Genomic DNA, 25,145 nt, shown 5'->3' on the forward strand with positions numbered 1-25,145 from the left:
AAAATTGACCGTAGTGAATTATTCTTGAAGAAATAGCAACATCTCAGGAAAATGCCTGAGAAATATAAGGTTTTGTTACTTGATTAGTTTTTTTACAGTTCAATTATTGGGGAATCGTCAATTATCTTTCCCTAGTTGGGAGTTCGCTTATGTTCTGGTCAATTTGCGTCCCCTCAAGTGCTTCATGTTCTTGAGCAAACTCTGTAGGTGCATGATATAATAGCATGACAGGTCATGCCTATTGTCATCGAATACTAATGAAATTTAAAATCAGACATTGGCTATTTTCAGATATCTCGCCGACACGACAAGAAAGAATTTACTCTGATGAACAGTGTTATGAGAGGAGGCTGTAGTTTATAACTGCTCTAGCCCTCCTACTGTTCACAGAACTATCACTTATTTTTCATTATGATGGTTATGTTTGCAGATACAGTTGGGTTTGTTCTATACGAAGAAGTCAAGCTTTACAACGAAGAATTTTTGGTTCACTTTTGTTGCGTTTAGATAAGCTGATCTGGGAAAAAGTCCAAGAAAGGAGAATATTGCGTTGACGATATTTTATGATAGTCGATAGTGTTGTTTACATCGATTCGAGAGTTGTGTCGGTTGTGTTGTGTATGTGTTCGTGTTGTCTTGTCTGTGCTGTGCTGTAGCTGTTGTGTGACATCCCCTCTTTTTCTAATTTGTGATTTTTGTTGGCTATGTTTTTAGCAAGTTGGAAGTAATATTCGTTAATTACAATTAAAAGGAATTAACCTTTGATTAGAACAGAACTAAACGTTATCTTACTATTATTTTTGATTTGCCATTATGTTATAACTGAAAACTCAAAATGAAAGTATTGACTATCAGTGTGTTCCTTATCTCCTCTCTAGTACTGACATCTGCTCTGTACTTCCACATTGGGGAGACTGAAAGAAAATGTTTTATAGAAGAAATCCCTGGAGATACGACAGTTTTAGGTTTGTAAATTTGATTTGCTTTTGTTATTATCTTGAATTACTAAAACCTGTAGGCTATCGTTGCTGTGACTACTGGAAAGTCTACCGGTTGTAAAGCTGCTCATTTTCTTTATTAATTCAGTTCAGAATGGTGGCTCCCAACTTTCTCAAACTTAGTTTTATTAACAAGTATCAAATAATTACCTACTTTGGTTCCTACATAATTGAATAATAGGTATCTTGATATTGTTGTCAAGAACTGGGTTTGCCGGATAAGCAGTAATCTCAAAACATTTCTTTTATAAAGTAGCCTACCGTAATTAATTTGCACTTTGGTCTTGTGTCCAACGAGCCGTCCTCAGTGGCAGGACAATTTCTCGATCCTCGGACCGTGGTGAAGACATCAGTTTTTTTTCTGAATAGCAGCAGTACCTCATTAGTGACTGTCGTTACTCTACAGTAGTAAACCATAGATTATGAGACTATAAAAAGAGTGTGGTAGGTCATAATGATGAATTAAACAATTTTCTGACACTTCTTGTCTGAACAATTATTTGTTGTAAAGTGTAATAATAAGGCTGTTGTAATCAAGCAAATGCTGCAGTTTTTTGGGAAGGTATATAACTCTTGACAGTTTCTAGTAAATTGCAATTGGGTGACTCCACTTTTACCTACTTACTTAACTATTAGCTTACTCATTAATATTATTATTATTCATACTTCTGTCCTTCGTCATTGACAAGCTTCCTGGATGGACGGCGTCTCTTTGTATTCAGACCTAATTTGGTCGTCATTGACTATAGAATTTTTTGCACAAACTTGACGCTAACATTAATGTTTTAGAGCTTAACAACAGATCAAGATGGTCGGTCGGATTCTGTATCACTTGAATTTTAAATTAAAGAATTGTCGGCCTCAAAGAATTCAGTCACAGAGTGGAATAGCATCCCACGAAGCCAAACTCTAAAGCCTTGTACACACGTCCGTACAGATTCGCGCGAACAATCGTATGCACACATGCCTCGACATTCACTGTACGTCCTTGTGGACGCTTTCCACGTATGCCTCGGCATTCAAAAAGCTATCTGATTTGCAGACGACACGAAGACAATATGGTAGATGTATTTTCCACATCATGACAACAATGGCGTCATTCCATCATTGAAGATAATTATTACAAAATGCAGCTGTATCATTTTTTTCAATGACTTGTATAATAAAATCGAAAATAAAACTTAACAAACGATGTTGGTGGGTTGAACGATTGTAGGTTGAAGTGAGGAAATAAATTATTGCTACATGACATAAGATATGAGATTGTCAATTCAAACTTTATTAGGATTTCAAAACATTATTTTGTTAATATACTGAATCTAATTCAACTAGTTATCCAAACAAATGATACCATCATGAGGGAAGCAATAACTTTACAAGAACGATTGGCCCCAACTTTGAGATTCTTGGCATTAGGCGATTCATTTGTTGGTTTCCAATATCTATTCTGAATCTCAAAAAAGAAAATTTCTACAATAATTCTGTGATGATATTGAATCTGTTATGAATTCATTACTGATCAATAAAGCCTAGAATGCAGAGGTTTTTCATTACAAATTCTAGAAGTTTTGATGACCTAATCAAAGCATTTAACACTGTCCTACAAAATTGACAGTCTTCTTTAACGAAATTAGCCATAAATTGAATCGAATACTGAATTGCTGCCCATTTTAAACTAACTCTCCTCATACACAAGACAAAACAAGATTCTCCAAAAGATTAGATTCAAGATTTACCTTTGGAATACTAGTTCAAGGCTTGAATAAATCTCTCTATGGATAGCCTAGCTATCTAAAACATATAATATCATACTGAAGATTACAATTTTAATTACCAACTCTGATTGATAACATACCACATACACAAGATGATTTGATAGCCACAGTAAGATAAAATGTGAGCTATACTTTCTTGTAGGAATCCTGTAGAGAAGCTATTTTCACTTAAATTATGCAGTTCTTAATTTTTTAATCATGATACAAATTATATACTCCATGCCTGTTTCTATTTAAATATTTGACAATCCACATATCCTACAAAATTACAAAAATTACTCCATGCCTGTTTCTATTTAAATATTTGACAATCCACATATCCTACAAAATTACAAAAATCCTACAATTTACAATTAGTTATTGGATCACAATTTGATTTGTCATTCATTAACCTAATTCATTGGAATTAGGTTATGACGCCTTCAATGTTTACGTTTTGCCTCACCCGTATGGCAAAATCGCGTCCACACGTACATTCAATGCTCGCCCGAGGCGCCTTTGAGCACGCCAAAATACCGACAGGGTTCCGGTTCGCCCACATGCCTCAGCGAACAGTGTCCACACGTGCGAATGCAAGCCCATACACGTATGCTCACCCGAGGCAAACGTACATGTGTACACCGTTTAATCCTTGCACCAAAACTTCTGTCATCAGTATCTTCAACTCAATTATAATCACCATTGAGAAGACAGGAACCATGGAGATTGGCCTAAAGTTCACTGGATGCCGGTCTCCCCATTATTGTCTATTGTCAATATCCCAGCTGTTTAGAGACTTTCAGGAAGCCATCTGGACCAAAAGTTTATTAGTATCAGCTTAAGAACGTTAGCTTGTATAATTTCATGAATTTCCAACAGTAACTTGTTAGTTGTCCTCAGTAACGATTGTTTCTACAGTTTTAGCCTGTCTCTAAGTTTGGAAATGTCTGCTGCCAATTCAACCTCCATACACTCACAATTCCCTATACAAAGTACAAGTCAATTTATGGCTCCACGAAGAACCAAAGATATAAATCTTATTACAGTCGGGCAAAAATGGAGACTTCAAAAACATAAAGTTTACCAACAACGGATATACTTGTAAAGTAGTTGACCGAGCGAAGTGAGGTCTAAGATTCAAGTCGACGGTTTGGCATTTCTCTTAATGTTTAAATTTTTATATGTTTATATGTTGCGCATTTACGGCGAAACGCGATAATAGATTTTCATGAAATTTGACAGGTATGTTCCTTTTTTAAATTGCGCGTCGACGTATATACAAGGTTTTTGGAAATTTTGCATTTCAAGGATAATATAAAAGGAAAAAGGATCCTCCTTCATACGCCAATATTGGAGTAAAAATCAGAATATAGAATTATTCATCACTAGACGTCAGGCTCGCTTCGCTCGCCATATCCGTCTAGCCAGGTGGCTCCGCCCCCTGGACCCCCGACTGGATTGTCCAAAAATGAGATCAGCGGGCTCGCTTCGCTCGCCTGCATGTAGACCTCAGCGGAACCTCTGTACCGAATTCTGGACCCCCGACTGGATTGTCCAAAAATGAGATCAGCGGGCTCGCTTTGCTCGCCTGCATGTAGACCTCAGCGGAACCTCTGTACCGAATTTGAACGTATTATGTCAATTTGATCTCGAAAAACACCTGTTACTATATCGGCGTATCTGTGGCGAAAAAAATTCTTCCACCTCAGCCAAACCTGTGTACTGAATTTTTTAAAATATATTTCCATCAATTATTGAAAAAGGTGAGGAAACGCAGAAAAGCTGAGAAAACGCTAATTTTGGGCGTTTCTTAATTGGCGTTATTTCAAATTCCTTCTAACACAACATTATTGCACCCCAGCTGAGCTTTTGTAGTAAATTTGAACATTTTCTGTTTATTTGTTCTTGATAAAGCTGAGAAACGCTAAAAAACGCAGATTTTGGGCGTATCTTTGGAAATTTTTACAAATCCGCTCTTATTGCGCCTCTATAAAGGGCCAACTGAACACACCTTCCAAATTTGAAATGTTATGTCATATTTTTATCATATGTTAGGACGATCCAGTCGGAGGTCCAGACTAAACGTCTAGCTAAACGGATATTGCGAGCGAAGCGAGCCTGACGGCTAGTAATATAATATTCCCAGGAATATCTCTGATTGAAGTAGCAGTATCCAATCAATTTTTCCGCGATAAATCAGGACTTATACCCAAAACCAAATACCTATTTAGGAGGTACTGGATAAATTGGTATTTAGGAGGTCCTGGATAAATGCATTTCAATCATTTTTTTTTTTTTTTAGATTACGTCCTAAAGACTCCAGTCATGGAGTATGAGACAAGTCATGTTATTATATAATAATTCTAACACTAAGTAGTTCAACCTAGTTTAGGTTTGAAAGGAATTCTTGTACACTATAAAAAGCTCTATCAACTAAATATTTTTTCTGAAAATCTTCAAATCATCATTACTTTTCAAGATTTGAGGTAGCTTGTTATAAAATTTCTTACCAATATAATCTGGTTTTTGTTCAAATAACCTACTATTGTGACCCATTATATGATAATCTGCTCTGTTTCGCGTATTATACTCATGAACATCTGAATTCTGGATCACACCACTCGTTTTCACATGCATTACAACTTCATATACATACAAAGATGGCACAGTTAATAGACCAAGCTTTTTAAATAAAGGCCTACAAGAGTCTAACCTATTCACTTTCTCTATACATCTGAGTGCCTTCTTTTGAATCTTAAACACTCTGTCCATATTTTGTTGAGATGAATTACCCCATACTAAAATAGCATACCTAATATGAGATAGTATAAGTCCATGGTAAGCAGTTAACAGTAGTTTTTTATCATTCAGCCTAGCAAGCTGCCGCAGGACAAATACCCCAGATGATATCTTATTACATATCCTCTCAATGTAAGGATGCCATGTTAATTTCCTGTCCAATAAAATTCCCAAGAATGCTACTTTCTCTTCTTGGTCTAATTCATTTTCCTCTACAAACACATTTATTTCTCTATCCTCTACTGAATTATATTTACTTTTGAATTGTAGGAATTGACATTTCTTACTATTTATTGTTAATTGCCTTTGCTTCAAGAATTGGACAATTGACTGTACAGTAAAAGCATTTATTTCTAGACTATCTAATAAATAATTGTTAAAGATAAGCTATGTGTCATCAGCAAACAACAGAGCTCTGTGATCTTTTAACTCTTTTGGTAATTGGTTCACATACAACAGAAACAGTAAGGGACCCAGAATTGAGCCTTGAGGTACTCCAGCCTGGACCTCCAGTTTTTGAGATTTAATTTTTACTATTTCATTCCCATCCACCTTGGTAAGCTCAACACACTGGTTTCTACCTATGAGATATGATTCAAACCATTTTAGTTCTATACCATTCACACCTACAGTTTTTAGTATTTCCAATAATATTCTATGGTTCACACAATCAAAAGCTTTGGATAAATCAAGAAATATTGCGGCTGCCTTCTCACCTGAATCTATTATATCTATTAGTCTTTCAACAGGGATACTATTGCAGTCTTAGTAGATTTCCCTTTTTGGAACCCATGCTGTTCATCACATATGAAATTAATTTCTTCCAGGTGCATCAATAACCTATTTAAAACTACTCTTTCAAAAATTTTACTTATTACATTTAGAATACTAATGGGTCTATAATTTTCAACTCTTTCAGAATCACCGCTCTTGAAAATTGGCAAAATTTTCCTTGTTTCAGATCATCAGGGAAAATACCCTGCTCTAGTGAAGTATTAAGGAGATGCAATAAAGGGTCCAGTAATTCATTTTCACATTCTTTTAAAATTTTGCTTGAGACCCCATCCAATCCTACTGTTTTTTTGTTATTCAAATTTTTTATTATTCTTGACAACTCATCTCTTGATAATGGATGAAATTTAAATACCTTTTCAATTGGCTCAGCATTTAATGTAGTTGTATTATAAGTATTAGTGTTCAGTGACTTTTGGAGATTATATGCAACCTGTTGATAATATTTATTGAAAAAGTTACAAATGTCTATACTATCATCCATATAATTTCCATGTTCATCGATTATCCTAGGGACATTAGTAACTGTATCTTTTTGAGCTGCTCTCCTATTTCTATTAATTACCTCCCAAACAGCAGAGTTAAAATTGGTACTAGTTGTTAATATTTCAGCTGTTTTCTTACACTTAGCTTTCCTCACTTCTTTTGCATAGTTTTTCTTTAGACATTTGTATTTGACTTCACTCGGAACATCCCTCACTAATTTAAATTCCTCATAAGCTTCCCTAACAATATTTCTTTGAGTAAGAATATCTTCAGTTATCCATTCATCTACTTTGTTTAATTTACTTTTTACTTTGACTTTTTTTATCGGACAGCATACACTAATGTGAAATCTTAGAGTATCAATGAATTGCTTATATTTGTAATTTAGGTTACAACTGTTATAAACACTACTCCAATTTTCTTGAAGCAGTTCCTGCTTCAAACAATTTATATTTCCTAGCTCATATTGCTGAATTTCTTTCACAAAAGTTTTTTTCTGCTTGGATTCTGGCCCTGCAACTTAACATCTAAAATTTGATAGTTATGATCTGATAGATCTGAGCTACCTAACCTGACATTACAACCTTCTATATTTGTGAGGATATTATCAATAATTGTCTGTGAAGTTCGAGTTACTCTTGTATATTCGTGGACCTTAATTTCTAAATTATTCATATTAATAATATCTCTGATATCCTCTGTCATTTTATCCTGCCTGGCAAAATCGGTATTGAAATCTCCTACTACTATAACATTTGTGAAACGAGCGGTTGTAATTTCCAAAAGTGTATGGAGCAGCTCACAAAATTTTTGCTAGTCTCCATTTGGTGACCTATAGATACCTAACACTGCTACCTCAAATCGATCATCAATTTTTAACCTTAGTCCCGTCACCTCTAAATCCATTTCAACAAAAAATCTCTTAACAAAATCCAGTTCATAAGTTTGGATATGTTTAGCATTGCTAGTGAATATACATACACCACCACTTCTATGAGCTATTCTACAAAATTCTGATCTCAGTGAATAGCCTGGAATCCTAACTTGATTTATTTTCTTTATTTTTAAGCCATGCTCTGTGAAAATAACAATGTCAGGATCCTCCTGTTTAAGAAATACTTCTAATCTGTCAATTTTGTTGCGAAGATACTGAATATTTTGATGATAAATACTAAAAACCTTACCATCTTGTGCTACTCTATCTCTAGCATTTGTAGCTATTTCCCTTTCACTGTTTTGAGCCAATTTACTAAAAATTCGTTATTTGTTTTTTTGACTGTTTTTAAACCAGAGGATTGCAAACGGCTTTCAATCAGCTCTGCCAATCTATTACAAAAGATTACTTTGCCAGATCGATTTAGATGCAACCCATGATTAGTGAAGTTATGTCTTTTCAGCCTTTCATTTAGAAAACAAATCCCCAGTTGTTTAGAATTCTTATTTTTTAGGCTGTTGATTGTATTATGGATTGATTTGTTTGTCGAATTGATTGCTTCATTTAAATTCTGGCCTATCAAACCTATCAGGAATAGTACTTAAGTTTAACTTATTAAGTTTGTTTTTTTTGCTGAGTGGCACAATTTCCTTGATTTTTTCTGTTACTTGAGGAAGATGATTCAAGTTAGGTTCATTTATATTATTTGAGCCACCCAGTACAATTAGATAGTCATTTTCATCAAAGTCTTTAGTTTGTTCCATAGCTGACTCTACAACTGCATTAATTGATGCACTTGGCTTGAAAAAACATTGGACATCAAATTTATTTTTTAATCTTTTATCAAGGAGATCACTGCAATCACGTCCATGACTGGACGTCAGTAGCAGAACTCTCCCTTTCGTATCTTTATTTCCCTCAGCTATATTTTTGGTTGCTGTCTTCAAAACCTCACTGTACGTTTTATTTCGACCATTTTCAGAGCATTTTCCATCATTTAGGTTAGATTCTATTTTTTTTTGCATTTGGACAGAGGTTCTATCATACATTTAGTATTATCAAATTTAGATTTTAGTTTCTTTATTTCCTCCGACATTAGACTACATTGATTTTTTAGATTTAGTATTTCTTTTTTATGGTCTTCATCTTGTAATTTTATAATCAGTTCCAAAGATTTCATCAACTTGGTGCCAACCTAACAAAGTCAACTCAACTTAATGCCAACCTGACAAAATATTTAATTTAGTTACCGGAACAACTGTTTCGAAGAGGTACTCTCTCTAGATTATAGTTCTATTAACATACTAGCCGTCAGGCTCGCTCCGCCCGCCATATCCGTCTAGCCACGGGGCTCCGCCCCCTGGACCCCCCACTGGGTCGACCAAGAATGGGATCAGCAGGCTCGCTTCGCTCGCCTGCATTTTTCATTTGAGCATTTTTATCATATGTTAGGACAATCCAGTCGGGGGCCAGACTAAACGTCTGGCTAAACGGATATGGCGAGCGAAGCGAGCCTGACGGCTAGTAATATAATATTCCCAGGATTGAAGTAGCAGTGCACAATCAATTTTTCCGCGATAAATGCATTTAAATCTTCAACTTGGTGCCAACCTAACAAAGTCAACACAACTTAATGCCAACCTGACAAAATAATTATTAATTTAGTTGCCAGTTAACAACTGTTTTGAAGAGGTACTCTATCTAGATTATAGTTTTATAGTAACATATTATATGGAAATTTCAATTATAATTAATAGATTGGGAGAAGAAGAATATACATGCTAAAAGACGAACTTTAAACCCTTAAAAAGAACCCTTAGAGTTAAAATATTGTCAAAAGATTTCTTAGTGCGCCTCTAAAGGGCCAACTGAACATACCTACCAAATTTGAACGTTTTTGGTCCGGTAGATTTTTAGTTCTGCGAGTGAGTGAGTGAGTCAGTCAGTCATTCAGTGAGTGAATACCATTTCGCTTTTATATAATCTATATCTATATAATATATAAAAGCGAAATGGCACTCACTCACTGACTGACTGACTCACTCACTCACTCACTCGCAGAACTATAAATCTACCGGACCAAAAACGTTCAAATTTGGTAGGTATGTTCAGTTGGCCCTTTAGAGGCGCACCAAGAAATCTTTTGGCAATATTTTAACTCTAAGGGTTGTTTTTAAGGGTTTAAAGTTTGTCTTTTAGCATGTATATTCTTCTTCTCCCAATCTCTTAATTATAATTGAAATTTCCATATCATATGTTACTATAGAACTATAATCTAGATACAGTACCTCTTCGAAACAGTTGTTAACTGGCAGCTAAATTAATAATTTTGTCAGGCTGGCATTAAGTTGAGTTGACTCTGTTAGGTTGGCATCAAGTTGAAGATTTAAATGCATTTATCGCGGAAAAATTGATTGGGCACTGCTACTTCAATCCTGGGAATATTATATTACTTGCCGTCAGGCTTGCTTCGCTCGCCATATCCGTTTAGCCAGACGTTTAGCTTGGACCCCCGACTGGATTGTCCTAACATATGATAAAAATGCTCAAATGAAAAATGCTGCTGATCTCATTCTTGGACGATCCAGTCGGGGGTCCAGGGGGCGGATCCCCCTGGCTAGATGGATATGGCGAGCGAAGCGAGCCTGACGGCTAGTATTATATAAGATAGAAGATAAATCAGCTGTCTAGTGGACTACTAGTAGTTCTGTGAACAGTAGTCTCACGCAGTATTACAGTAATCACGCAGTAGTCTCATCCACAAGTACCTGATTGGAACTATAGACCTTATGGAAATACAGCAATAGACTGGCTTCTCCACAAATCTGTGTAATCACACTTGTCAGCTGATTTATTATTATTATTATTATGCGTCAAATTCCCTTGTATGGAAATCGCTAAGTATTTACTTTGGATGCCGTACTAGATCCTTATTTCTACGATTATTCCAAAAAAATTTCATTCTAGCCGATATAGCCTCTCTTCTTTCTTGGGAAAAGACTACATTTCTCCTCTTAATTTCCACGGGGCGTATTTCCCACTTTGCAACACTCCTTCTAAATTGGTTTCTGTCAAATATTATGTCATCATCAATTCCTGCATCAGATAAGTCCTTCTGTACATTTTTAATCCAATTTCCCCCCGTCTTTTTGCTCTTCACAAAAAGTAGAATTCTCTTCGTCATTCGATCCCCCGGCAGTCTTATCAAATGTCCAAAGAAATTTAATCTCCTCCTTTTGATATCGGCAGATACTTTTGAGTATTTTCCCACAACGCAGTTCTTCTGCAGCCTATAGCCTTCTTCCGTTTACCTTGGGCCAATTATTCTCCTGATTATTTTCCTCTCCACACGACATAAATCCTCAATATCCAGTTTGGTGTTCAAAGCTAAAGTTTCACTTGCATACAGAAACATGGGTTTAATTACTGTGTTGTAATGTCGTACCCTGGATTTTATTGAGAGACACTTCTTGTTGTAGATGTTTTGTACCAAGCCAAATCCCTTTTGTGCTTTTTTCACTCTCTCTCTCTTAGGGCTTCCTTCTCAGCTGATTTATGATGAATAATTCTATAGTCTGATTTTTAATTTCCTTGCCCTATTACGATAGGTAAGGAAAGTATTGTTTTCCGAAAAAAATTAAGGTACCCCAATTTCTAAATTTCTATACGTTTCAAGGTCCCCTGAGTCCGAAAAAGTGGTTTTTGGGTATTGGTCTGTATGTGTGTGTGTGTGTGTGTGTGTGTGTGTGTGTGTGTGTGTGTGTGTGTGTGTATGTGCGTCTGTGTACACGATATCTCATCTCCCAGTTAACGGAATGACTTGAAATTTGGAATGTAAGGTCACAGATGGAATTTAGGATTTTCGTTAAATAATAATTATGAATGTAAGGTCCTTAGGTCTACACTATAAAGATCCGACACGAACAATATCGATCAAATGCAATCCAAGATGGCGGCTAAAATGGCGAAAATGTTGTCAAAAACAGGGGTTTCGCGATTTTCTCGAAAACGGCTCCAACGATTTTGATCAAATTCATATCTGAAATAGTCATTGATAAGCTCTAACAACTGCAACAAGTCCTATATCTGTAAAAATTTCAGGAGCTTTGCCCCATCTATGCAAATTTTGATTTTAGATTCCTAATTATCAGCCTTCATATACAATTTAAACAAAAACATTCAAGTGGAAAAGATTGAGCATAAAAATCTCTGCAATCAATGTCCAGTAACATTTCCACCTAAAATTATTGAAAATAAGCTTGGATCCGAGAAAATGTGATTATTAAATTGCAAACTGTTGGCAACTGTTGGTTCTATTAAATCATTCACTACGAAGAGATAGCAGACCTCGTGTGTTTACAGCGTTATTGACCTATCACCAGTTGTCTCATATCTTTGAATAGTAGACTTGAGATGCACGAGTACACTAGCGTCAGGTGATAAATTTTCATAACGGCAAGGAAAGTTATGTGAGTGCGCCACACCAGATTTTTACTCTTAAATTGGCGTATGAAGGAGGCTCCTTTTTCCTTTTATATTATCCTTGAAATGCAAAATTTCCAAAAACCTTGTATATAAGTCGACGCGCAACTAAAAAAGGAACATACCTGTTTGTTTGTTTGTTTGTTTTTAAAGCTTCCCAGAGACTCTAATCAGAGTATAGGAATTGTCAAAAATTTATAATACATACAGTATTACAAAAAAAGAAGAAAAAAATACACAAAGGAACCCTCTCTACACACGAACTCTTCTGTGGTATAGAATACTCCAAGCATCAAAAAACTTTTTAATTCCTTCTCAAAAACATCGACATCTTCACAATTTTTCAAGAGAGTAGGAAGCTTTCTAATAAATTTAAGGCCCATATATGTAGGTTTCTTCTCAAAAAGAGCTGTTCTGTGATACAGTGAAGCATAATCTCCTCTATTTCTAGTATTGTATCCATGCGAATCAGCATTTCTAGTCATTGTCTTTCTTCTAACATGCATAATCACCTCATAGATATAAATAGAGAGAACGGTTAGTATGCCTAATTCTTTAAAGTGGTTCCTACAGGACTCTAAAGGCATAATACCTTTGATTGCTCTAACAGCTTTTTTTGGAGCTTGAACACCCTCTCCAAATTCTGGCACGACCCACCCCACACAATAATGGCATAGCGGATGTGTGACATTATGAGTGAGTGGTAGACTGCCATTGTGAGTTTGGTATCATTCAATCTTCTTATTTGTCGGAGTGCAAAGACTCCAGATGCAATCCTCCCACAGAGCTGATCAGTATAGAAATCCCAAGAGAGATGCTGGTCCAGAGCAACCCCTAGGAATTTCACGAAATGAGGCTGGTTAACATTTTTTTCATTTATCTGTACATTAATAAGTTGATCTATCCTGGAATCATTTCTATGTTTAAATTGTAAAAAATGGGATTTTGATTCATTAATTCCTAATTTGAGTTGAGAGAGGTACTGGGCTATGGCATTAATGTTCAAGAAAGATTCTATTTCTAACACACTTGCATCCCGAGAGCTGCAAATGTATGATGTGTCATCGGCATACATTAAAACTCTACCCTGGGATATAACTTTTGGCACATCATTTACATATAGCAAAAACAACAAAGGGCCAAGTATAGAGCCCTGTGGTACACCAGCCTTCACTGATACTCTATCCGATAAGTAATGAATTATCTTCCCTTGTTATTTCCACACACTGAGACCTATCCAGGAGATAGGACCTGAACCATTCCAGTTCAACATCTCTCACACCCACCAACTCCAGCTTCCTTAACAAAATTGAATGGTCAACGCAATCGAAAGCTTTGCTTAGATCCAGAAAAATTCCAACATCTTTCTCACCCTTATCCATCATATCAATTATATCCTCAAAAATGGATACAATTGCCGTCTTTGTGGATCTTTCTTTCTGAAACCCATGCTGCTCCTTGGCCAGAATTTGATTTTCAGCAAGATGTTCAACAAAGCGAAACATCATACACTTCTCAAAAACCTTACCAATAGAATTCCCAAGAGTAATAGGTCTGAAATTATTTGCAACGTTTCCCTCACCGCCTTTGTGAATGGGTACTACTTTTGACTCTTTTAATTTATCAGGGAATACACCGTACTTCAAAGATTCATTTACCAAATGGGTGAGTGGATCTAATAAGTATTCTTTACAAGACTTCAACACCATAGTAGATATACCATCCAGACCAGTTGACTTTTTACCTTTTAGACTATTTAATATTTTATCCATCTCCTCTCTAGTAAAGGAGCAGCTATGAATTTATTCACAATACTTGTTCTGTCATCATAGGAGTCAGAGAAAATGTTGTCATTTAATTGTACAGAGACATTATTCTTTATGCCAGCCTCCTGAAAAAAGTTATTAAAATAGTTGGAAACTTCTAAGCCTCCTCTCAAAACCGTTCCCTCTTCTGTTACAACTTCGTCTATATAACAGTTCTCATTCCTCCGTTTCAACACACCCCTCTCTTCATTTACCACCCTCCAGACAGAAAGATTCAAATTTTTGGACTCCCGTAAAGAATCTGCTGTAAATTTACGCTTAGCCTTTCCAATTTCATTCGCATAAAACTTCTTCAATCTAATATACTCTTGTTGGTGTGCATGGTATCTACTTTGTGTGAAGCGTCTAGAGGCAGCTCGTACATTATCTCGCAACTGCAAGAGCTCATCATTAATCCATTTATTCTTGATATTTCCTCCACTTATTATAACTTTTTTAATTGGACAACAGACATTATGAAGGTAATTCAGAGTTTGTACAAAATTTGAATACTTTTTGTTGAGATCATTTCCATTATAAACTTCCTGCCACTTTTGTTTTGATAAATGCATATTTAGACAAACCAAGTTACAATCACTTACATCTCTCGAATTTTTTGAGATAACTCTCTTATCCGGAGATACAAAATGATCGCCCCGCATTTTAATAGATTGAAAAGTGTGGTCAGATAATTCAGAATTTTTTACTGCAACAAAACTATCCTCTATATTTGTTATAATATTATCTATTATAGTCTATTATATTATATATTCACTAACTTTTATTATCAGGTCGTTTTCAGCAAAAAGGTCTCTGAAAGCATCACTTAAAGGGTTTTTCACATGGAGATCAACATTAAAATCACCTGCAATTACTATCCTATTAAACTTTGGTGTTAGGATTTGCAAAATTGTGTCCATTTTGTCATGGAAATCATTCCAATCTCCACTGGGCGATCTATATACTCCAGCAACAGCAATTTTCCCTTTTCCTTTTCCTATTTCTACAGCAGTGATTTCTAAATTCATTTCAGTGGAGAATTAATTCAAGAATGAGAGTTTCTGAACTTTAATGTTTTTCTTTACCAAGATACAAACGCCGCCACTCCTGTGTAAAGATCTACAATAACTTGCACTTATGCTATAGCCTTCAAAGCTTAATTGCGTTATTTCGGATTCTTTGAGACCATGTTCAGTAAAAACTACTACATCTGGCTTTTCAGCTCTTAGGAAGACATTTATTCTGTCCACTTTATTACTCATATATTGAATGTTCTGATGTATGATAGTGCATACTCCTGTAATATTTGATTCAGTTAAAGGTCCAGAGTATCTAAAAAATAATTTCCAGAAATATCATTTAAAATTGGAATACTGGAACAGCTCTTTGTTGAAAATTCAGATTCCTTTACTATAAATGTCTCAGTGCTTTTCTGGTTGCCAATTAAATATTTTTTTATGAGTTGAATGAGTTTGGGTTTGCCCTTGTGCTTGTTGAAATGCAAGCCATGGCGAGTGTAATCAGTGATGTCTAGCTCATTCAGATCAATCATGCCAATTTTATTATCACTCATTAACTTAAACTCCTCAAACATCCATGTGTTTAATCTACTCACATTTATATTCATTAGAGGTCTGTCATACCTTAACGGAATCGTTGATATAGCCACATTTGTTTTCTCAGCTATTCTCTTTATTGAGTCAAAATTCAGGTTAGTGGGCTACATCAACTACATCGTTTGTCCCTGCTAAAATAATCACAGTGTCGTCCTTTGTGAAATCCTTAGTAAAATCGTCAATATCATGAATTACCGTATTAAAGGAGTATCCAGGTCTAGAGAGGACAGTTGCCTCATAGCCTTCACATTTTACTTCATCATTCAAATTCCATCCTATATCTCTTCCATGACTGTCTGACATTACTAGAACTCTTTTCTTATTAGTTACTCTCTTCTTATTTGCAATTTTTCTTGCAACATGATTTTTTCCTTAATCTTTTTCGCTATCTTATTTATGACTGGTTCACTAGGTTCTTTCAACTGATTTAAAATACTGAATGAGTTTTCCGTATGCACAATTCCGCCGCTCAGAGATTCATTTGCAATTGTTTGACCTGGCGAGTAAAAATTGTTCAATTCTTCGTAATTTAACTGGATTGTCTTATATTTAGCTCGAAGACAACTGTCGGCTTCTAAAACCTCAATTGTAGTCCTCATCTCGCTTAATCTCTGCTCAAAAGTTTGATTTTCTCTCTTCCTTTCCTCCCTCATTTGCCTTTTCAACTCATCCATCAACGATTTATAGTGTTCAATCTCGCTCTCTTTATCCATTTCACAAGCTGTCAAATTTCATGAAAATCTATTACCGCGTTTCGCCGTAAATGCGCAACATATAAACATTAAGAGAAATGCCAAACCGTTGACTTGAATCTTAGACCTCACTTCGCTCGGTCAATAATACTACCCGTTCAAAAACATCGAACATCTTGAAAATGTATCTTTCAATCAACGTTAGTAGACAGTTGACTGTAATACTACCCGTTAAAAAACATAGATTTCTTGAAAATGTATCTTTCCATCAACGTTGTAGACAGTTGCAGCCAGACCTGATAACAGCGCTCACACTCACATTCCGGAACGACATGTCACGGTACGATAGGACAGAAAGCTCTATGTTTATTTAGGATTTTTCAAGACATTTTAAAATGATACATTTTTTATTAGTTTTTGAGAAAATAGCAACAGGTCAATGTAACTTACTGAGCGCGAGGTCTATTGTTCACAGAACTACTAGTATGTCTCGAAATAGTTTCAAATCATAATCTCAGTTCATTCTTTTGTTTTTCTAGTGAACTACAAAGTAGAAGTCCATGATCCTAGAAGTGGCGGATTTATGCCTTCCAACCCAGGCATTGGAATGCACGTCGAAGTGAAGAATGCTGATGGAAAGCTTCTCCTATCAAGAGTAAGTGGCAGATGCTATTTCTACAGTCTAGATTTGTAATTTGAATCTATGTAAGTGGTTCTAATGGACCCCTCTTTCATAAAAATGCGTTCTTTGCACATATGGGACGTAATCAGCCTTTGTTTAAACTTTGAGAAAACTTTCCTAACCTAAGCAACTTTCATGATCACAACATCAAGAGGCGATGCGACATCTACCTACCATACTCAAGATTCACTCAACAACGGACTTATGAGTCAAATTAAATAATAAACTATCATATATCAGCTACCCGATTTACACTCAGAAAATATAAAATGTTCAGTAGACAACTGAATTGTTGAATAGGGTGCTGCGTGATGTCTCACGGAACTACTCAGTCTCCCATTCTACGCTTTAAATGAGGATTTTTTGTCTATTTTACATGATGTCTCAATATTTTACGTAAATCTCTCCTATCTCACTGTGAATTTTTTATCATACGGTAATTTGCACTGATTTTTTTATTAGACCTATAAGTAACCATACTAAAATATAATTACTGTTTTCAGGTCTACAGTTTTGAAGGAAGAATTTCATTCACATCGCAAACTCCAGGAGAACATGTAATTTGCTTGTACTCGAATACAACGAAGTGGATTGGTGGAACCCAACTGGTAAAAATTTTGAAATATGTATTTTCGTTGAACTTAATTAGGTTATCTTATACTCTTGATCCATCGACAATAGCTAAAATCAGATTATAGACTCAATACAAGGCTTAAAATTGAATTTAATAACCAATTCATATTCTTTATATTATTGTCATTCGATTCTACTCTAATTTTTAGAATTAATCCTGATTTTGATTGATTACATCAGATAGATCACTACATTACTCAATGTGAACTGGGAAGCTTTTTAGAAGTTCATCAACTTTATTTTTAATTGAAGTTGATAACGAGAGATTTCTCTCTTATGAGAATGGCAAAGAAATTAATTCAAACGACTCAATCTTCATGTCTTAATTTCGAACTCGTTAGTTTACTAGACTATCTCAATTCCAATTCGACTTCCTCGATCTTCCTGAAGTTATAAAATTCAAAAGTTTTTTGAGTTTAATGTACAAAATCCTATAGTGGAGGCTTCAAGATTATAATATTTTCATTGCAAGAATAAGATTTGTATTTTCAATTTTGTAAACTTGTAATTTTCAAAATTAAATTATTTCACAGATTTTTCATTAACTATTATTGAGTGCATTGTTCTATTGTGATTTTATCAAACTATATTTTAAAAATTTACTATTTTTATATTTTTTGATTGGAAATTTTTGTGATTAAGTCAAATGAAGACAAGTCCTTATTCTTAACTTAGTTTGAGACATATTTACTAAAATTCGGGAGAGTAACAGTTTGGTAACAACAGATGTAAACGTGAATTCATTCAAAAAAGAGATACAAGAAACTTGACCGAATAAATAAATTTATATGTTTTCATGGCACAACAAAAGGGTTTAAAATTTATTATGTAAATTAATGTTGCAGAGAGTACACTTGGATATACAGGTGGGTGAACATGCCATTGATTATGCAAATGTCGCCCAGAAAGAGAAACTCACTGAACTTCAGTTGCGCGTCAGGCAGCTCTTGGATCAAGTTGAACAAATCTCCAAGGAGCAAAACTATCAGAGAGTAAGTGAAAATATTTTTGAAAACTGCAACCCTCTATATATCTTGTCATCTAAAACGTGATGAGTATAGAATATACATTGAGTGCTTGGAGTGCTTGCTCATTAACAGCAGTATTATAAACTAGTTCTCAGAATTTTCTTAGCCGATTTAATTGCATAGCAACAATTAGCAGTTACTAGAATTGTTATGTTTGTGTAAGAATATAAGTTAATAGTTAAGAATAGTTTGTAAATACTTCTGGAGGTTTCATTGAAAGATGAAATTGAATATTTGTGAAGATTTAAATGTACCTATCTTCCATACTACAAATTTTCACAGAAATCCACAGATTTATTGAAGCAATGGTGTAACGGAGTATATCAGTTTGGGTTTTTATATAAATCTTTAGTAATCCTTTTCAGTTTGACCCGTTTGTTTTTTATTGATAATGAATTAACAACTGGAACTATTTATTCGTAAATTCAATAAATAATACAATCAATAATGTAATAACCCGGTAACTAAGTTTTGGGTCTTTCATTATGTAGTAATGCTTCAATAAAATCTTAATAATTCCTCTCTGTATTGAGTAGAAATGAACGTTTTTTATTTATGATTTTGGGATTACTTCCTTTTGTAACAAGCCGTTGCGTATCTTTTTACTTTCCTTTCCCTATTACCAAAATTTTACCTATCACCATAGGTAAAGAAAGTATTGCTTTCCGAAAAATTAAAGTACCCCAATTTCTAAATTTTTATACGTTTCAAGGTCCCCTGAGTCCCAAAAAGTGGTTTTTGGGTATTGGTGTTGTGTGTGTGTGTGTTTGTGTGTGTCCGTGTTCACGATATCTCATCTCCCAATTAACGGAATGACTTGAAATTTGGAACCTAAGCTCCTTACACTATAAGGATCCGACACGAACAATTTCGATCAAATGCAATCAAGATTGCTGCTAAAATGGCAAAAATGTTGTCAAAAAACAGGGTTTTTCGCGATTTTTTCGAAAATGGCTCCAACGATTTTGATCAAATTCATACCTGAAATAGTCATTGATAAGTTCTAACAACTGCAACAAGTCCTATATCTGTAAAAATTTCAGGAGCTTTGCCCCATCTATGCAAATTTTGATTTTAGATTCCTAATTATCAGCCTTCGTATACAATTTAAACAAAAAAAATCAAGTGGAAAAGATTGAGCATGAAAATTTCTTCAATTAATGTTCAGTAACATTTTCACCTAAAATTGAAAATCAGCTTGAAATTTGAGAAAATTGATTATTCAATTGCAAACTGTTGGAAACTGTTGATTCTATTAAATCATTCACTATAAAGAGATAGCAGACATCTGCTATCTGTAGATTCTTATATATATTTTTTTTGTCTTGAAAGTGTTGTATATTTTTTTTTGAGAATCAATAAATTTGAATTTGAATTTGAATCTTGTGTCTCCAGCGTTATTGCCCTGTCACCAGCTGGCTCAGATCTTTGAATAGTAGACTTGAGATGCGCGTGAACACTAGCGTCAGGTGATCAATTTTCATCACGGCAAGGAAAGTTGTGTGACTGCTCCACACCAGATTTTTGTTGTAAGAAGCAAAAAACATCCAATATAGAAGAAATCAGTAAAACTCACGATCAAACTCTGCAGCAACTGAAACATGTTTTCTGTAATCTTATTTTTGATATGACGCTTTTCACCAGTGTGTCAACTCAATAGCTGATTTTCCAATAAAATACCTAATTAAATCATATTCACTGTTACAGTATCGCGAAGAAAGATTCCGTAGTACGAGTGAAAGCACGAACCAGAGAGTGTTCTGGTGGTCGCTGACTCAACTGGTCGTACTCGTGTGTATGGGCTTGTGGCAGATGAGGCATCTCAAATCGTTCTTTGAAGCCAAGAAGCTCGTCTGAGCATCACCTCTCACATTACACACCAAAGGAAGAACCCAAGTCGAATTATTGTTGCTTTCTTCAACAATTGACAAGATATTACATCACTATTTATTTCTCGAAACAGGTAATCTGCATTTCAGATCTCAGATCGGATAGTCTTCGATTTTTAAACAAGAGTTTTTCATTGTGTAATTTATTGAGATTTAGAATATAAAACATTTTGATTCTGGATTAACTGAACACTGACTACATCACAGTACTTTTGTACAAGCAAAAATTTGAAGAATTTCGAAATTGTATTTGTATTCTAAAGAATTGAATAAAATTTGTTATAAAAAAATCAAGGTTTTCATTGCATGGTATGAATAGTGAATTGAAAGGATATCATAGAATGCCTTCTCCTAAAGTAGTATTCTATGGATTGATTGAGTGTGGGCCAGCTAGCTCGCCTCATTCAACCTTCTGTGATATCAAGTCATTGGTTTGTAAAGATTACCCCAAGAATCTTTATGAATAAAATAACACTTGTCACCCTATTGGCTGTTGTCAACCATTGATAAGCTCGAGAGACTGGGCTATTTGCACAATCTTTGAAACCAAATAAAACCACACAAAATTAATATAGATTAGACTAATATTTTTTAAAACTGAAAGCGTGTCCAATTTCTTTGTAAACTTTTATTCATCAAAATCCGGAAGAGGGACAGTTTTGAGACCTTTTGTCCTCTACCGATCATATTTTGTCTATTATGATTTGTGACTGTTAATAAATTGAAATACTAATGCTATTCTATTTGTTGCTATAAGAATAGAATAGTTTAATTATATTGTTGCATATTTGGATTTTATAAAATAAACAAACTTATCTGCCCCGCTCTTAGGACCAAATGTTGTTCGATTTACGTGTATTGGAATGAGACACTCTATCATTATTATTCATTGATATTGGATGTTTAAAACTGTGATTAATGCCTAACTTGAGGTTCATTTTCCCGTTCACTACTGTCTACAAGGCTATGTTTTTCCATGAAATAATAAACTGGAAAAAATTGATTCCAATTCTTCCTTTACTTTGAAAAATACAACCTTTTGAAAATACTGCAATTATGTTTTTTCTAGAAATTCCATTTATATTTTTTTTAAGCCCTACAGCCCAATATGAGCTTTGGCCGTCTCCACTACAGCTCTCCACTCTTCTCGGTCTCCTGTCACTCGTTTCTATCCTCTACATCCCATTCTTTGGAGATCGTCCCTTACTTCATCCTCCCACCTCATTCTTGGTCTTCCTCTCTTCCTTCTGGAATGTAGTCTCTCCTTGAATATTATTTTAGGCATTCTGTTCTTATTCATTCTACAGATATGTCCAAACCACCTAAGCCGTTGCGCCTTTATACATTTAACAATATTTTGGCCTTTTATCAATGCCTAGAAATTCCATATCCTAACCCGAATTTAAAATAAAAACCTATGTAAACCCAAATCTGTGAAATAAATTTAAAAAGAGAAGTAACTTATCCTATAATTATTGTAAGAAATTTTGATATCAATTCGGACTTACTAGAATGCTCGTTAGTTCTCATAACTCTCTAAGGTTTCATTTTATAAATATCTTATATTAGAAGTAAAAGGCAAACTAATTGAGGCTTCTGGTTATATTGCAAAAATTTCTTTCATATTAGAAGTAAAAGCAAACTAATTGAGGCTTCTGGTTATATTGCAAAAATTTCTTTCAAGTCTTAGAAGAAACATTATTATTTATTCCACACTTTTTTTTAGTTATCCATAAAGATATTCTGCTTAATCTTAACTAGTTACCCTAAAACGTTTCACTTACCTACAAATACAAGTCCAAAAACGAGTATCAACTAGAATTATGAATTTATCACCAATAAAACAAGACACTTTATAACACAATAAAAGAAAAAAATATTGAAAATTTCACTTTAAGGTAAAAATAATGTTTGCCTTATAAGATTCATCTTGTAGATAGTTTTACCTTTAATTAAATAAAATAGTAGACACATAGAAAATAATTTAAATTGTATTAAAATTTGAACATTCATTAACATTAATTTCCTGAAAAGAAAAACTTTCTTCTTCGTCTATTAAGATTCTATCATAAAAAATTTACTAAATCATTCGAAAGCCTTAATGACATAAGAAAACAGAGTCTGTAAAATATAAATTATAAAATGTCATAAACTCAATATGAACATAATCTTAAAAATTTCATTCCAATTTAAAGGCTATCTTCCTGACTTTCAGCAATACTCTACGATAATATATCTCCAGAAACAATAACTCAAATGTAACGTAACTGAAAACTTTCTATACTTCTTTAGAAAAAATTTATAAGTATCTTCCATCACTAATAAAATCAAAAGGATTATTCTCAATCAATATTATTAACTTGAAAATTAACAGGCTTTGTTGATAAAATACTCTTTTATTAAGTTTCAATTAATTAAATTCCCTAAATTATATTTAACCTTATTTTACGTACCTTAGCGGTTATTTGAAGAAGCAATTATTCGTACATGAAGAAGAAACACAATTAAACCTTTCAGGACATGGCACTACTAGAAAATTCAAACATTAATAAAAATAAAACTAGCTCCTACATTAACTTATTATATAAACTTATAAACTTGCCCAAAAAGGGGGAAACATAGTGACTACATCTTTACTCTCGTAGTGCTCCTAGCAAAGTGTCCTCCGAAACATAATCTGGTCTCTCGACTGGGGAATCCCCCCACTACTGTATTTAGAAACAGGTCTCCTATTGGGTGAAGGGAATCAATTTGACCAATCGTCGCGTGGCTTCTAGAGCCTTTGGACCAAATAGTAACTGCAAAATCGGTAGTTTGTTATAATTTCAATGCTTGCTGTTTTCCAACTTATCGCACTTATGTCGCGACACGAAGGCTAAGTTTTAGAGATAATCCATAATCTACATTCCTCGACGACTCGGAGCCACAATTTTTAAATATCTATCATGGAAACTCGAAGTCATGGCCGTTCATAATAGAGAGAGAAAATAATTTATTTCGCTAACTCACTTACAATAATGGCTCTAGTCTATTGCGTATTAAATTTACTATTATAACTTGGGAAAAGGCCTGAATTAAAAAGAGTGCTCGGCACAGGGTATTGGTGTTGTGTGTGTGTGTGTTTGTGTGTGTCCGTGTACACGATATCTCATCTCCCAATTAACGGAATGACTTGAAATTTGGAACCTAAGCTCCTTACACTATAAGGATCCGACTCGAACAATTTCGATCAAATGCAATCAAGATTGCTGCTAAAATGGCAAAAATGTTGTCAAAAAACAGGGTTTTTCGCGATTTTCTCGAAAATGGCTCCAACGATTTTGATCAAATTCATACCTGAAATAGTCATTGATAAGTTCTAACAACTGCAACAAGTCCTATATCTGTAAAAATTTCAGGAGCTTTGCCCCATCTATGCAAATTTTGATTTTAGATTCCTAATTATCAGCCTTCGTATACAATTTAAACAAAAAAATTCAAGTGGAAAAGATTGAGCATGAAAATCTCTTCAATTAATGTTCAGTAACATTTCCACCTAAAATTGAAAATCAGCTTGAAATTTGAGAAAATGTGATTATTCAATTGCAAACTGTTGGCAACTGTTGATTCTATTAAATCATTCACTATAAAGAGATAGCAGACATCTTGTGTCTCCAGCGTTATTGTCCTGTCACCAGCTGGCTCAGATCTTTGAATAGTAGACTTGAGATGCGCGTGAACACTAGCGTCAGGTGATCAATTTTCATCACGGCAAGGAAAGTTGTGTGACTGCGCCACACCAGATTTTTGTTGTAAGAAGCAAAAAACATCCAATATAGAAGAAATCAGTAAAACTCACGATCAAACTCTGCAGCAACTGAAACATGTTTTCTGTAATCTTATTTTTGATATGACGCTTTTCACCAGTGTGTCAACTCAATAGCTGATTTTCCAATAAAATACCTAATTAAATCATATTCACTGTTACAGTATCGCGAAGAAAGATTCCGTAGTACGAGTGAAAGCACGAACCAGAGAGTGTTCTGGTGGTCGCTGACTCAAACTGGTCGTACTCGTGTGCATGGGCTTGTGGCAGATGAGGCATCTCAAATCGTTCTTTGAAGCCAAGAAGCTCGTCTGAACATCACCTCTCACATTACACACCAAAGGAAGAACCCAAGTCGAATTATTGTTGCTTTCTTCAACAATTGACAAGATATTACATCACTATTTATTTCTCGAAACAGGTAATCTGCATTTCATAGATCTCAGATCGGATAGTCTTCGATTTTTAAACAAGAGTTTTTCATTGTGTAATTTATTGAGATTTAGAATATAAAACATTTTGATTCTGGATTAACTGAACACTGACTACATCACAGTACTTTTGTACAAGCAAAAATTTGAAGAATTTCGAAATTGTATTTGTATTCTAAAGAATTGAATAAAATTTGTTATAAAAAAATTAAGGTTTTCATTGCATGGTATGAATAGTGAATTGAAAGGATATCATAGAATGCCTTCTCCTAAGTAGTATTCTATGGATTGATTGAGTGTGGGCCAGGGCGGCCAGCTA

The 25,145-nt window shown here is 34.5% G+C and overlaps 1 protein-coding gene across 2 annotated transcripts; it reads left to right on the forward strand.

Moving 5' to 3' along the window:
- Positions 1-577: 577 nt before the first annotated feature.
- Positions 578-25,034, forward strand: LOC111044556 (transmembrane emp24 domain-containing protein eca). Of its 2 annotated transcripts, none has more exons than XM_039427211.1 (5): positions 578-965; positions 16,898-17,013; positions 17,544-17,648; positions 18,519-18,665; positions 24,560-25,034. In XM_039427211.1, exons 1-5 carry the CDS (start codon positions 836-838, stop codon positions 24,689-24,691), a joined length of 630 nt encoding a protein of 209 aa, XP_039283145.1. In that variant the 5' UTR covers positions 578-835; the 3' UTR covers positions 24,692-25,034. The 2 variants fall into 2 exon arrangements, with proteins under 2 accessions (XP_039283145.1, XP_022185430.1); XM_022329738.2 differs by lacking the exon at positions 24,560-25,034 and adding an exon at positions 20,409-20,880 and having other exon boundaries at positions 587-965.
- Positions 25,035-25,145: the final 111 nt, after the last annotated feature.

The sequence above is a fragment of the Nilaparvata lugens genome, chromosome 4 (assembly GCF_014356525.2).
Source record: "Nilaparvata lugens isolate BPH chromosome 4, ASM1435652v1, whole genome shotgun sequence".
NCBI classification, from domain to species: domain Eukaryota; kingdom Metazoa; phylum Arthropoda; class Insecta; order Hemiptera; family Delphacidae; genus Nilaparvata; species Nilaparvata lugens.